This window comes from Notechis scutatus, chromosome 8 (genome assembly GCF_049901735.1).
Source record: "Notechis scutatus isolate UNSWTSFEM ecotype Mainland chromosome 8, rNotScu1.2, whole genome shotgun sequence".
In the NCBI taxonomy this organism is placed as follows: Eukaryota; Metazoa; Chordata; class Lepidosauria; order Squamata; family Elapidae; genus Notechis; species Notechis scutatus.
The window spans coordinates 13,694,864-13,710,653 of NC_142016.1; the positions used below are offsets into that span (position 1 = coordinate 13,694,864).

General features: G+C 46.0%; 1 protein-coding gene across 1 annotated transcript in view; it reads right to left on the bottom strand.

The window, feature by feature from the left end:
- Window positions 1-2,880: 2,880 nt before the first annotated feature.
- Window positions 2,881-15,790, bottom strand: part of CATSPER4 (cation channel sperm associated 4) — a 28,959-nt gene continuing 16,049 nt past the window's right edge. Inside the window, exons 9-17 of the mRNA XM_087970393.1 lie at window positions 15,177-15,391; window positions 12,525-12,687; window positions 11,483-11,557; window positions 10,300-10,338; window positions 9,608-9,640; window positions 6,050-6,094; window positions 4,249-4,275; window positions 3,022-3,075; window positions 2,881-2,925 (exon numbers count right to left, since the gene is read on the bottom strand). Of these exons, the coding sequence (XP_087826519.1) occupies window positions 2,881-2,925; window positions 3,022-3,075; window positions 4,249-4,275; window positions 6,050-6,094; window positions 9,608-9,640; window positions 10,300-10,338; window positions 11,483-11,557; window positions 12,525-12,687; window positions 15,177-15,391 (696 nt within the window). The remainder of the gene's footprint in view (window positions 2,926-3,021; window positions 3,076-4,248; window positions 4,276-6,049; window positions 6,095-9,607; window positions 9,641-10,299; window positions 10,339-11,482; window positions 11,558-12,524; window positions 12,688-15,176; window positions 15,392-15,790) is intronic.

The following is a 15,790-nucleotide window of genomic DNA, read 5'->3' on the forward strand; positions in this document are numbered from 1 at the left end:
GTGTGTGTGTGTGTGTGTGTGTGTGTGTACTGTATGTGTGTGTATATATGTGTGTGTGTATACACACACAAATACATGCAGGTAAGAGAAAGCAACACTGGTCTGGACATCTTGTTTTAATGACATCAGAATCATTAAAACTGCCCAGAATATCATTGGGCTCCAGCTACCAGCCCTGGATGACATCTTCACATCTCACTGTTTGTGGATGTTGCACAACATTCTGAGAGACTCTTCCCATCCTGCTCACAATCTTTGTGAACTGTTGCCTTCTGACAGAAGATACACAACAATTAAAACTCGGACCACACGTTTTCTGAACAGTTTTTATCCCAGAGCTATAATTGCACTTAACAATGAATTTAAGGACCATCATCAGTGAGCTGTTGGACAATATTACTTGGTCTGTTGTGTGGATGCTTGTGTGTTTTTAGGGGGCGGGGAATTTTGGTGGGTGAGGGTATGTTTGAAGATTGTCATGTGTGTGTGCGTGTTGGGTCTGGGTGTTATGTGAATTTTGTTGTATGTGTACACTGTGTATATACGTACAATGACAATAAAGAATTCAATTCAATTCAATTGTTAAGGCCTTTAAAATTGTACAGGTGGTCCTCGACTTAACAACCACCAACTGAATTTATGTTGCTAGGTGAAAAATTTGCTAAGTGAGTTCTGCCCCGTTTTACGACTTTCCTTGCCACATTTGTTAAGCAAGTCACTGCAGTCGTTCAGTGAGTAGCAGGGTTGTTGTGTGAATCTGGCTTCCCCATTGACTTTGCTTGTCAGAAAGTCACAAAAAAGGGGATCATGTGACCTCAAAGCACTGCAGCCATCATAAATTGGAACCAATTGTCAAGCATCTGGATGTAAATCAGGTGATCGTGGGTGATGCTGCAATGGCCATAATTGTGAAAAATGCTCATCAGTTATTTTCTTCAGTATCATTGTGACTTCGAACCGTCACTGAACAAACTTGTAAGTTGAGAACTACCTGTATTTATTTATTTATTTATTTATTTATTTATTTATTTATTTATTTATTTATTTATTTATTTATTTATTTCTATCCCACCTTTAAAAAATTTTTAGAAATAATTCAAGGCTGTGAACAACACTTAATACACTTTCCTCTCCTTTTTTTTCCGCACAACAACCTTGTGAGGTGGGTTGAGCTGAGAGAAAGTTGACTGGCCCGAAGTCACCCAGACAGTTTCATGCCTAAGGTGGGACTAGAACTCACTGTCTCCTGATTCCTAGCCTGGTACATTAATCACTATGCCAAACTGCTAATCCATGGTTTGTTGGGTAAGCTCATCCACAAATAATACTAAGCCAAAACTGGATCATTTAAAATCTCAGGAATTTATAGGGCTGCATATGAAAGATGGCTTCTGGGAGGGTTTTTGTTTTTTTTAAGTGTTTCTATCCTGGCCCCAACACATTTTAAAAATCAGCAGGGCTCACCTGGTTATGAATAAACCAAGAATATTTACAATGAGCATCTAGAGGAGGGGTATCAAACCGGTGGCCCATGGGCCAGATGTGTCACATGCAGGCCACGCCCGCCCCAGCTCGGTGAATGGGAAAAGCATCATGAAACGGCAACATGACGTGGTGAGTTTGACACCTGTGGCCTAGGGCAGGGGTGTCTTGCCCTTGTTGGAATCTGATTCCGAGGGGGAGATTGAGCAGTTGACAGGGAGTGGGAGTGTGGCTCTGGTGGCTGTGGAGGAAACTGGGGAAGGGCACAGGCCAGCTGGGCATTCAGAGGAAGACCCAGGCCCAGCCCCCTCTTCATCCTAGGGCACGCAGGGAGGAACAGATAAGGGAGCAATGTGAGTTAGGTGGGTTACGGGGGAGAAAAGGGTCCTGATTCCCTTAATTAGTGGCAGCTGGAAAAACAGGATTTAAAAAGAGTGTTTGGGTTCGGACTGAATTTCTTCCCTTTAAAAACTGTTCTTGGGAGAGTTTTCTTTTCTCCAGCTGATGATAACGACATTGGGGGCCAAGTTGGAGGTATTAAGGGGGCTTTACCTATTTTTGTGACTTTGTTGCTTTTGTGTCACACTCCGGGTCATCATAAGGGGTGTCAAACTCAAGGCCCGGGGGCCGGATCTGGCCCGCGAGATGCTTAGATCTGGCCCAAAGGGCCACCCTGGAAACAGCAAAGGACCGGCCCACATTGCCTCTGCCAGTGAAAACAGAGCTCAAGAGGGCCATGGGCAGCCCTCCCAAGCTCCATTTTTGGTAACAGAGGGTTGCAAGAGGTTGTCACAGCCGAAAATGGAGCTCACAAGGTCTGCGGATGGCCCTCTCTAGCTCAATTTTTGCTGGCAGAGGGTTGCAGGAGGCCGTTACAGCCAAAAATGGAGGTTGCAAGGGCCACAGGCAGCAATCCCAAGCTCCAATTTCACTGGCAGAGGGTTGCAGGAGGCTGTTGCAGCCGAAAACGGAGTGCGGGAGCCCGTTTTCGCTGGGAGAGCGCTCGGGCCATCACTGGCAACCCCCCTGACACAAGTGATATATCGAGCTGGCCACACACACACCCGTCCTCCCACCCCCTGAGTTCAAACACAACCCTGATGTGGCCCTCAATGAAATGGAGTTTGACACCCCTGGCTTAGAGCAAATGGTCTCTGAGCCTTGAAAATGTTGCTGTACTACAATTCCCAGCACCTCTCATTGCCAGTCCTGCAGGGATGTAAATGCTGGTTTCTCCAGCTGTGTTTTAAAGCTTTACCTGGGTCGCTCAGTGCTTCTGGTCTGGATTGCTTGCTAGCTGTGTGTGTTGGAGGGGGGGAGAGAAAAAAATGGAAAAGGTAAATCATTTGGCCGCTCTGATTTTGAATGAAATTACATTTTATATAAACATCCGGAGACTTACTGATTCTTCCAGTACTGACTCTTGCCTTCACTACTTCCAGCCTGGAGGGGGAGGGGGAATCGGAAAGTAGAACATAAGTGGGAAATAGGATTTTAGGTGATATCAACCGTCCTTGCAGGACCCTTCTAACATCTTACCGTGCTGTCTGGATCCTTCTGGATTCGATCTGAAGAATCTCGAGAGGGAGGGGGCTAGAGAGTGGGGAAAGAGCAGAAATGGACGGCCAATTCTGACTTTGAATAAAACCCGTCTATTTCCTAGGGAGAGCCAGTTTGCTATAGTGGTTGAGACATCAGGCTAGAAACTTGGGGGCTGTGAGTTCTAGTCCTGCTTTAGGCACAAAGCCAGCTGGTGACCTTGGGCCCAGGGCTGAGCTTCAAAAATTTTAGCAAAGGGTTCTCTACCCCAGGGGTCCCCAACCACCAGTCCACGGACCGGTACCGGTCCGTGGAACAAGTCCTACCGGGCCGCTGGTTTGCTGGGCGCCGCCATCTTTTTTGATGAAAAAGTGCTTCCGGTGAGCTTTTCCGGTAGAAAGCTCACCGGAAGCACTTTTCATCAAAAAGATGGCGCGCACTGCTCGTGAGCTTTTCCAGGTAGAAAGCCATTTCTACCCGAAAGAAAAGCTCACCATGAAAAGCGTGGTCCGCGACGCCCAGCTAATGCCGGTACTGGGCCGCGCCATAAAAAAGGTTGGGGATACCGGGCCGCGGCATAAGAAAGGTTGGGGATCACTGCTCTACCCAGTTGCTGGATAGACATGGGCGTGGTGGGCATGGCCTAGTCGGCCTGCTGTACCACGGATCGGCTGGGGCGTTTTTGCCCTCCCCTGGTTCCGGAGGCTTTCCTCGTGCATCCACGAGGGCGAAAATGGCCTCCCCGGGCTCCGGAGGCTCTCTGGAAGCTGGAAACAGGCCCGTTTCTGGTCTTCCTGAACTTCCGGGAGGCCCATTTTTCGCCCTCCCCGAGCCTCAGCACATGCCCTGCACTTACTGGGCCATGTGGGGACTCCTGGGAGGGGTGAGGTGGGGTGGGCGGGGCCAGCCAGGAGTGGGATTTGGGGGTTCTTCGAACTGCACAGAATCTTAGCTGGGGTTGTCCCGAACCCCTGCGAACCCCCAGCAGCCCACCCCTGGATGCAATGCATCAATGGTTCTCAACCTGTGGTCCGCAGACTCCTGGGGGGGCTGTGATGTCATCGCGGGGGTTCACAAAGGCTCGAAGAAATGTTATGATTTAAATCTTAAATCTTGGGGGCTCCATGGCCAGAAAAGGTATTTAAAGGGGGTCCATGGGGGTGAAGAAAAGGTTGAGAACCCTTGCTTTAAGCAACACATTGGCCAAATCCGGGCCCAGAGACTCACCGCGCCAGAATCCGTAGACTCTTCAACCTAAAGAAGAACAGACAAAGAAGAAAATACAAATCAGGTGATGGTTCTGACCCGGAGGACAATCTAGATCAGGGGTTGTCCAGCCTTGGGGACTTTAAGACTTGTGGACTTCAATTCCCAGAATTCCCCAGACTGCTAATGACCGGATGTCTGGAAAGAAGTACGATCCTTCTATTCCCCTCACGCATCCTGTCAGTATCCTTCCAGTCCCCCCCGCCACCATCCAATTATAACTGATGAAGCTTTTTGCATTGGAAAAGAAACGTCTTCCTCTTCTTCCTTGATTAAAAAGCAGTCTAGTTGCCTTTAGTTGTCTCAAAGCACCTTTGAGACAATTATGACCTGGGTTATTGAGAATATCCATAGATAATTGGAAGAAGTCTGAAAGAAGCATGGGCAACTTGTAGCCTACACACAGGAGTGGGATTCAACCGGTGTAATGACCGGTTTGGTGAGTGTGCACAGCATTTGCAAATCATCTTCTTCTGCAAGCCCTGTGTTTAACACAGGGCGCGTGCAGCCATCAGCTGTGCCGTGTAAAGCAGCCGAGGTTGGAAAAGCAGGAAATAAAGGACGGCCTAGATAGAGCCCAGGCAGGTGGGTGGGACAAACAGAAGAGCAGAAGATCGTCAGAAAACCTGTTTCCTCTCAGCTGATCTTCAGAGCTACCGGTTCAGTAGAACCAGGCCAAACCGGTACAATCCCTTCTCTGCTACATGTGATTCTTAAATCCACCCACCTCCCAGTACCTTCAAAACAACATAGACACCAGAGGTGGTATTCAGCTGGTTCTGACCAGTTCTGGAGAACCGGTAGCGGAAATTTTGAGTAGTTCGGAGAACTGGCAAATACCGCCTCTGACTGGCCCCGCCCCCATCTATTCTCCGCCTCCCAAGTCCCAGCTGATTGGCTGGGTCTTCTTTGGTTGCCCTGCACAGGAGATAGGAGCTGGAAAGCAGGTTAGTGGAGTGGGGAGGGAATGGGGATTTTGCAGTAACCTTCCCCCATGAGTGGGGAGGGAATGGAGATTTTACAGTACCCTTCCCCTGCACGCCCACCAAGCCATGCCCACCAAGCCACGCCCACAGAACCGGTAGTGAAATAATTTGAATCCCACTTCTAATAGAGACTACAGTACAGAAATTTAATGACTCAGTTTTAAACATGAATATGGATGCATTATTTTAGGGATTACTTGTAAAATGGCAAAAATCACCCACCAAGCCCTGCTTCCATACAGCCAAAAGGTGGCCCCCTTCCTCCTATTGTCAGAGGATGTAAAAGCTGTGGTGGCGCAGTGGTTAGAATGCAGTATTGCAGGCTAATTCTGACGACTGCCAGAGGTTCGATCCTGACCGGCTCAGAGTTGACTCAGCCTTCCATCCTCCCGAGGTGGGTAAAATGAGAACACAGATTGCTGGGGGAAATAGGGTGACTCTGTAAACCACTTAGAGCAAGGGTGTCAAACTCAATTTCATTGAAGGGTGCATCAGAGCTATGATTGACCTCGGGCCAGACAGATGTGGCTGACTGGGTGGGTGTGGCCAACTGAGAGGGGATGGTGAACTGGATGGGCGTGGCCAGCTTGATGCTACTCCCCAAACTGCTGGCACGTTTCCTCTTTACACTGGGTAAAACAGGGCTGAAGCTACGCTGGCCCAATCTTTCCTCTTCACATTGAGTAGACCAGGACGGCCCCGCTTAGGAAAAAAAATGAGTCCCCCTTTTTTAAAAAGAAAAACAAACTCTCCTCATTCCCCTCATACAATCTTACCAAGTTTGGCTGCAGTGAGGTATCTCGGTGAGTAATTCCTGCAGGCTAGCAGAGAGAAAGACATGGGAAAATAGTCAGTAGGGAAACTGAGTTGTCGAAGAACACCTGTTGCACTCCAATTGTGTTATGGTATCCCTTTGTCAACACTTTTCACCACCTCAGGTGTAGAAGAGAGAATTGCGATTATGACCCAAAATTGGAGATGGGTCCTTGGTTCTCTCTGAGTTTGGTTGTTGCAAATGTTTCTATTACTTTTGCAGGTGTTTTATTACCAAACTAAATAGCATCATCAGTGCATCTCTTGTTATCTCCTCCTCTTTTGGGATATTGGGCTTAGTATTCCCTAGTATTCTGCCATCTTTTTTTGGCATTGTTTGGTTGTTTGCCAGCTTAGATATCAACTAAAAACACTATTCAACAGTACATCCAATTTCAAATCCCTGCTTCAAACACACAGAAGAGGAGCCAAACAGCATTAAGAGATTATCAGAGAATATATTGTAATATAAGATTGAAATATAAGATCCGTATAGTCTTAAGCCCAGTAATAAATATACGTCTGTGAGAATGGGACCATATGGAAAGTTGAGCACCAAAACATTGTTGCTTTCGAATTGTGACATTAGACAAGACTCCCTTGGACTGCAAGGAGATCCAATCAGTCAATCCTGAAGGAAATCAACCATGACTGTTCTTTGGAAGGACAGATATGGAAGGTCAAGTAGTTTGGCCACCAAAAGAGACGAGAGGACTCACTGATGATGGGAAAGATTGAAGGCAAAAAGGAGAAGGGGACGGCAGAGGATGAGATGGTTAAGATAGCATCATTGATGCCATGAACATGGATTTGAGCAGACTCCAGCAGAGAGTAAAGGACAAGGAGCCCTGGGGTGCTAGGGTCCATGAGGTCAGGAAGAATTGGACACAACTTAGTGATTGAACAATAAAGATTGTATATGTGTGTGTGGATATGTACCTATTGATGGACATGGACACGCATAGGTATATTGGTGTTATCTCCTTACCAAAGTTATCCGACGAGTCTGAAATTTTTCTGGTTGGTTTCCTGGAACCTACAAAACAAAGAAAAAGTATCAAACATCGCAGTAGAACCATAGGTAGTCCTCAACATAAAAACACTCATTTAGCAACCATTCAAAGTTACAATAGCATTGACAAAAGTGACTTCCAACCAATCCTCACCCTTAGAAACACGGCAGAATCCCCATGGCCACATGATGAAAATTTGGCCACTTGAAATGTCCCAGGGTCATGTGAATGACATTTGCAACCTTCTCAGTTGGCTTCAGACAAACCAAGTCAATGGGAAGGCTGGATTCACCTGAACAACTACATGTCTCGTGTCACAACTGCAGTTATTAGCTTAATTGCGCCAAAAAAGTTCATATGTACCTATTGATGGACATATACATGCATAGGTATATTGGTGTTATCTCCTTACCAAAGCCAAAACCTGGCTCATTTAATGACCATGTTGCTTAGCAATAGAAATTCTGGTCCCAATTGTGGTCGTAAGTTGAGGACCACCTGCATAGCTGTGTTATAGTTTGTCTAGTGACCGACATGCTATACTTAGTTGTAATCTTGGGTACATTTTTAGTGTGTTAACGCTCTATATGAACCAATAAAAGAAATCAAGTTTCTAATTGAGTTAAATGTACTCTATAAACTCAATTGTTAAGAGTAGAAGTAAATGGGGGAGAAAAAGAGAAAAGGGTGTTCAAATCCAAGTGTCAGGATTCCAGCACTTAACCCCATTTAAATCAGGAGTCTCGAGCCAAACTTCCAAAACTTCAAACGGATTTATTGGGAATTAAAAGGTCTGGCATTGCCTGGGTGTACTCTTGACCCTGTTTCTCCCCCCAACTCCCCCCGGATGTATCATAATTCATATTCTCCAATGGGACACATCCATAACCAAGATCAATCATGCTCTCCAGTTAGAATTTTGCATGGCAGAAACTTCAGTCACCTAGTTACTATCTTTGAAAACATTTATGGAATGCAGTTTCAGTTTCCAAGCTGCTGTACTGCTCCCCCCTCCCTTTCTGTTGGCAACTCTAAAAGACCATAGAAATATTTTATGAGTTGACACCAACTATGTATGGTTATGTCTTTATCAAGAAAGCATCCTCCATATCATAGAACTCCATATCCCATATCCTCCATACCACCATATCCATAGAACTAAGGGTGTTGGGAATTATCATCCAACACATCTAAGAAGGTACCAGCTTGGGATGGCAGATGCAAAGTAGAGGTTTTCTCCTTTGCTCCTTCTTATCTGTCCACTATATACAGTACAGTGGTACCTTGGTACTCAATTGCGTTGAAACTCATCAAATTTGGTCCCAGTACTCATTGTTTGTTTGGTACTCGACACACACGCTAGAACTTGTCCATGGCAGCTGCCTTGTGACTCAATACATTATTCCTTATGGGAAAAATTTGTTTGGTGTTCATCGTTTTTGGTACTCATCACACCTCCCGGAACCAATTAACAATGAGTACCGAGGTACCACTATACATGAGAATGCTTTCAATCCAGGTCTTTGACTTTTGGCATGTGGCCGTAAAGCAGAGTGCATATCTGAAGAACCCAAGTTCCATATCAGTCCCTGAGAGCCTCTGTGATGCACTTGGTTAGAAGCAAGAAGACCAAGATTTTAGTCAGGCTCAACCATGAAACTCATGACTGATTTAGATAGTCCCTCTTTCAATTCAATCTATTTCACAGGTTGTTATGGGAGAGGATAGGACTATATAAGCCACCTTGAGCTTCTTGGAGAAAGATCTGAAGGAGGAGGTGGAGGAGGAATCCCTCCTCACCCCAAAACCCCAAGTAGGGGGGCCCTTAGAGCCCCTCCAAAGGCCAAGAAAGGTCTTATCCTTTATTCATAGAAGACTTGGTGAACCAACGCTCAGTGTTCTCAAGCTGGAGTCAATGACACTCAACAAGTTGGAAAAGCCTTGTGTCATCATGAACATTTGTGGAACATCTATTTTGAGAGGCCATATTTCCTCTGGGTCTAAGCAGGGGTGGGATTCCAAAAACCCAGCAACCGGTTCGCTGTCCAGTTGCTGGGTGGGCATGGCCATGGTGGGCATGGCCTACCGGAACTTCTGGTTTGGCTGTTTTTCACCTTCCCAAGGGTCCAGAGGCTTCCCTTGGGCCTCTGGGAGGGAGAAAATGCCTCCCCCGGGCTCTGGAGGCCCTCTGGAAGCTGGAACAGGCCCATTTCACAACTTCCAGTACTTCCGGCAGGCCCCCTTTTCCACCTTCCAGAGCCTCCGTGTGGACCCAGCGCTTACCTACATTGAAAATGGGCTGTGTGGAGACTCCTGGGAGGGGAGGGGAAGGTGGGGTGGGCGGGGCCAGCTGGTCGATTCAAATACCAGATCGACGAACCAGATGCCAATTCAACCTCCGGTTCTCCCAAACCGATCTGAACTGGTAGAATCCCACCTCCCTGGATCTAAGTGTGGTACATCTCTCCCACAATGACTAAAGGGAGAGCCACCCCATGAAACTCTTACCGAGCTCTTCAGTTGTTTGTCGAATTTTGCTGGCTAGTGAAGGGAGAAACAGTGAAAATGAAGTTGACATGTGGCAAAGAAAAATGGTACAAATGAGACTTTTCTGGAAGGGCTGGCTGAATCTAGGGCTTAGATACTATTTCCTATTTCACCTCTTCCCTAAGTTTACATGCACATTTTCTAAAGCCTTCCTTCCTTCCTTCCTTCCTTCCTTCCATCCATCCATCCATCCATCGTTTTGTTTTAAAAAGGACATGTCTCACATTTGTATTTTGTGACTCCAAGTGACTTAACAAAATCTAAAATTCAGTAAGAAAACCCAGCAGCCACCAACCAAACATCCATTTATTATGGGAGAAGGAATGGCAAAACCTGTGGGAGGGATGGAAAAGAGGGCTCAGGCCTAGAATCCCTACATAGCCACAAGCAAACTAAGCCCAACCCCCCCTTACTTAACTCTAACCAGATGCTGACTGTTAGTTGAGAAGATTCTTGAACTTTTGCAATAAATCAGGTTCATTGAACCTTCATTCTGGCCTGCTCTTTCGTGCCCGACATTTATCCATTGTCTGCTTTTGGATGTAGAAAAATGGACAGTTTCTAATCTGATGTGTCACCATGTTTCACTGGGCTTTTTGCAGACCAATAGGAGAAAGGCAGAAATGGCCCCAAAGTCTGTCCAATATCCTTACCAAAGTTTGTCGGCGGCCTGCTGTTGTAGATTCATCCAGCTGCAAGGCAGAGAAACCAGAGAACGCAACACGTCAGGATTTAATATGAATGCATCTTTCTCACCTCTTTGAGTTCTAATGCTCTCCATGTACTGACTGGTGAACAGGATCTGGATGGGACCTTATGCTCACTGGGCCTGTACAGAGTTGGTTGATTCACACTCCTGCTGGGTATTTTCCCACGTCATAGTAGTTGTGCTTTTAAAGTTGTAGCGACGTTTCGGCAGAATCTCATCTGCCATCATCAGGCTTCTGTATGAGATTCTGCCGAAACGTCGCTACAACTTTAAAAGCACAACTACTATGACGTGGGAAAATACCCGAACAAAGCTGAATGCCATACATGTAAGTACCCGCGAAAACCTAAGAAATATATATATATATATATTCTTCCTATTAACATTTATTAACATTATATATTTTCTTCCTATTAACATTTTATTGAGTTATAAAGTATAAAATACAAACTACAAAAGTAAATAGAAGAGCAGTGAGTGGGGAGGGGAAAGGGGAAAGGCAAGAAAGAAAAAGAAGCATTGACTTCCGACTCTCTCTGTTACAGTAAAATAAGCCATTCCCATGAAATCACAGCTTTTTGCTTTTTCATCATAATATGAACAAGCCATTTCTATAAAGATCAGTTTAATCCAGGGGTGACACATCAGGGCTGATCTTGACCTCAGGGGGAAGGCTGACTGGGTGTGGCTGACTGGGTGGGTGTGGCCAACTAGGTGGGTGTGGCCAGCTTGACGCCACTCCCCAAACATGTTTCCTCTTCACACTGAGTAGACCGGGCCAAAGCCTGGATCCAACCACATCGCAGGCCGGATCCAGCCCATGGGCCTTGAGTTTGACACCCCTGGTCCAATCAGCAAAACCCAAAGTTTCAGAGTTTCATTCTTCTCCACCTCAAGCATGACGTTTAGAAGTGGTCTCCCTGTGGAGGGACTGAGTCATTATAGAGTTAGAGCGCGCTTGCCATCACCCCATTGACTCGCAGCCTAGTACACAATTTTAGCCTGTGTCAATCTGAACTGACCCTAGGGCTGGCTGGGGAATTCTGGGAGTTGAAGTCCGCCAGGCTTAAAGTTGCCAAGGTTGGAGACCCCTGCCCTAGGGCACCCAAGCCCACCCTTCTACTCACTGCGGCCAGTCGTAAAGCTCTCATAGCTGCTGATTTCACCTCTCCTTTCTGGTACTCTCCATCAAGTAAGTGTGACTGTCCAAGAAAGACACCCAAGGGGGAAAAAAAACATGAGCAAGGAATCCAGGATGACATAAGTAATGCATGCATGAAAAGTAGGATTGCATTTTATTCTGAAGACGCAACGGTTGTGTTTGCACAACATATTGGGCTCCTAGAAACAATCTATTCCATGCAGGTAGTCCTCGGCTTGCAACAGTTCATTTAGTGACTGTTCAAAGTTATTACCACGCTGAAAAAAAGTGACCTAGGATGGTTTTTCACAGTTATGACTTTTGCGGCAGTCCAGTGGTAGGATTCAAAAAGTTTTACCACCGGTTCGGTGGGCGTGGCTTGGTTGGCATGATTTGCGCACGTGCACACACTTTGCATGTGCTCACGCATCAAACGTGCATTTTGTGCAGGCGCAGAGGCATTCCAACTCACCTCCTGCAAGCCTGCACGTTCCCAGTTGCTTCAGCAGCTGCCACACAACACCCTTCTGTGCCACGCAAAGCAGCTGCACTTCAAAAGCAGAGGATAAAGGTGAGCATGGTAGCCCGGGCAGGTGAGTGGACCCAACAGCTGAGCGGTGAGAGAACCGGTTGGGTCTCCGCTGCTCATTGCCGCTACCAGCTCAGCAAAACTGGGCCGAACCGGTAGAATACCACCACTGCCGCAGCCATGTGATCAAAATTCAGATGCTTGGCAACCGGTTCATATTTATGATGGTTGCCAACATCATGTGATCGCCTTTTGTGACCTTCTGACAAGCAAAGCCAATGGAGAAGCCAGATTCACTTAACAATCAGGTTACTAACTTATCAGCTGCAGTGGTTCAGTTGACAACTGTGGCAAGAGCGGTCATAAAATGGGGCAAAAATTCACTTAACAAATGTCTCACTTAACAACAAGAACTTTGGGCTCAATTGTGGTCGTAAGTCGAGGACTATCTGTATTTGTTCCCAGTGTTGTCATTCAAGACACAGGGTTGAAACCATACCTTCTCCAGGTTCATCAGCGTAGAGAGAACATCACCAGTCTTTGCATAAAGGGTATTATTAGCAATCATCGTTTCTGAAATGTTTGCCCCACGGATGTTTCGTAGAACAATCTCCTGCTCATGATCGATGTTGAATTTGAGGTACCTCACCTCCTGGATTATTCTGTGGAGATCAAAAGTCCAAAAAATCAAATAAACTTGGGGATGATTTCCATGAATTACATTGGCACTAAATAACATGGAACGCTGAGCAGTGCTTCGATGTTTTAAAATAGGTCCAGAGTAGACAATCTTATTCCTCTCCTAGGACTCGTTCCCCTTGACCATCTAATTAACATCTCTCAGTTCCTGGAGATGAAACTCAAAGACTTTGGCCACCTAATGGGAAGGAAGGACTCAACTTGAGAAGAGCCTAATGCTAGGAACGATTGAGGGCAAAAGAAGACGAAGGGGACGGCAGAGAAGGAGGTGGATGGATGGAGTCCCTGAAGCAGTCGGCGTGAGCTTAAATGGACTCCAGAAGATGGTAGAGGACAGGAAGGCCTGGAGGAACGTTGTCCATGGGGTCGTGATGGGTCGGACACAACTTCACAACTAACAACAACAGTTCCATTTCCATTACAAGGAACAACTCTCATGTCGGTTGGAATCAACAGTGGGTGTGATAGAGCATGCCCTCCTTATAATGTGAAGATGTCTACAAAAGAGATAGAACTTGTTCAATAGAAATGAATCTTAACCAGCATGACTCTTAACTTAGTTAAGTGGAGTTCATGGTAGAAAGAACAACACAGCTTACTCCTCAGAGACCTGGCCTGAATATACACATAGGGAGCTGGCCGTGGTCCTGTTCTCATTGGAGCAAGCTCAGATGCTTGTTGAACATTTCCGGGACTTCTCTTCCTCCATCCCCTAAGATAAGAGAAGATTCATTCCCATTCATGCCGGCAGAGGAGACATGCTGTGGGTCCTGTCAGCCCAATTATTCCAGCTGGAGAGGTCCTGGAGGAGGGTCTTCTCTGCTGTTGCTCCTGCCCTCTGGAACTTCTTCTACCCCCAATGTGTGGTTGACCCCAACCTTCCTTTCCTTTCAGATATGGCTCTGCCAATTGGCTTGCAGACCCAATGGGGAAACAGCATGGTGGAGGTGGTTGATCTTCCCCTCTTCAGGTATTCTCAACTTACAACCACAATTAGAGCCCCAGATTTTTTTTTATAAAGTTTTATTTGGGTTTTCACAAAACATACAACAAATGAAATATCTTTCTTTGAGAACATAATGCTCCCAGGTTATCACTTCTCCATACAGACATAAACTCAATTACATATTCATCTTATGTATTCTTATAACTATTTTTGCAGTTTTCTCAATAGTTTTTCTAAGTTCAATTACATATCTTTTTCTAATTTTCAATAACTTTCTAATCAATATTTTTAAACCTTCATCTGTCCTGTTTACAATTTCATACTTTCTTTTCTCATAAAACAAATTTTCCCCTATAATTACTAGACTGTACTGTATCTTTGTACCTTTGTATCTTTTAATTATTATCCATTCAAATCTTGTTTAAAATTTAAATTATACCTTTACAGTTATAACATTCATTTTCTAACGTCTATTTTATAAACACATAACTATTATCAACCAAATTCTGCTTGGTACATTCCCTTAAAAATACACATAAGGTTCTTGAAAAAAGTGTCAATCTCATGTCCTGTGGCTTTGAGGTGTTGGACCAGGGAAGAGAAAAATAGCAGAATTATCGCCAAAACCAAACACTTCAACAACAGAATAATCAGAGAAACCATAGAGATAGAAAAACGCCCACACAGCATGAATAAACGAGATGATACCTCCCGCCTACCAGCCATTTGGAAACCCGCCCTCATTAACAAACGAGTACCTAACATGAAGAATGACACCAGACCCACACCCACGAGGGCCACACAAGATGCTACCACTACACTTCCACGTAGAAAGCAGACTCACACCCACACAGAAGATGAGACACGACCACGGACCAGAAGCCGTACTGCAGCTGCATCACTACCCGCTTTAAACTCCTCTGACCCATACATGAAGCGAATTGATGCCCACCATGAAAATGTGGCACGACCACGAACGCGAAGCCAAACAACAGGATCAGAGCTCACCAGCTCAAATCCCCTGGCAACTAAGACTAACCTGAGCACAACCAAGCCCCCACCTGAACAGAACACACCCCCAGCCAATCAGAACACAGCCAACCCCCAACCAATCAGAACACAGCCAAACCCCCAACCAATGAGAACACACCCCCACCCAATCAGAACACAGCCAAGCCCCCACCCAATCAAGTCACACCCCCACTAGCAGTTAAAAGGAAGAAGCAGCTGCAAGCTCACATTACTCCAAGAAGCACAAAGCTGAAGACACAAGCCTGAAGATGATGAATGAGACTTCATCAAAACATCGCCTAGATACTTCCAATTTTACGCGGGAGAAAACCCGAATAACCAAAGATATGTATGTATGTATGTATGTATGTATGTATGTATGTATGTATAACAATAGTAAATAAAACAATTATTCTATAGGTAACTTGCTAGTTAGCTACATTAGAATAGCCTCCGTTCTAAGGTGAAAAAAGCAGAAGGACGGGTGGGACTTACTGGTCCAGTGCATCCCTGATTATCTGATATTCCTTTAAGTTCTCTGAAATTGCTTCCAGGACAAGGCAGAGATCTTCACAAGTCGTGTCATTCAAGTTGGCCAACGTGCCAAGGCTGAGCAACTCCTGGTGATGGACCATGGGCGTTGCATGAAGTACTTCCTTTATGTGCACCGCTTCTGACTGGGATGCAGTGTAGTCATCATCGGTGCCATCCTGCTCAAAAAGCCATATGGTGAGGCAGCCCTCTCAACTCACCTAAATATCATAAACCCTTTATTCAGTGAGCTGCCTCTGCATACAAATCCACCTGATCTAGCCCCTGCAGGTTCCTGGGCCACTTTCAGGGTACAGGGACTAGACACATTACCAGGGCTGCTGGGGGTTCACAGGGGTTCAGGAGAGCCCCTAGCTAAGATTCTGTGCAGTTCAGAGAACCCACAAACCCCACTCTTGGCTGGCTCCACCCACCCTGCCCCTCCCCTCCCAGGAGTCCCCACGCAGCCCATTTTGGATGCAGGTAAGTGCAGGGCGTGCATGGAGGTTCAGGGAGGCCAGAAATCTTTCAGAGAGCCTCCGGAGTCCGGGGAGAGCATTTTTGCCCTCCCGGAGACT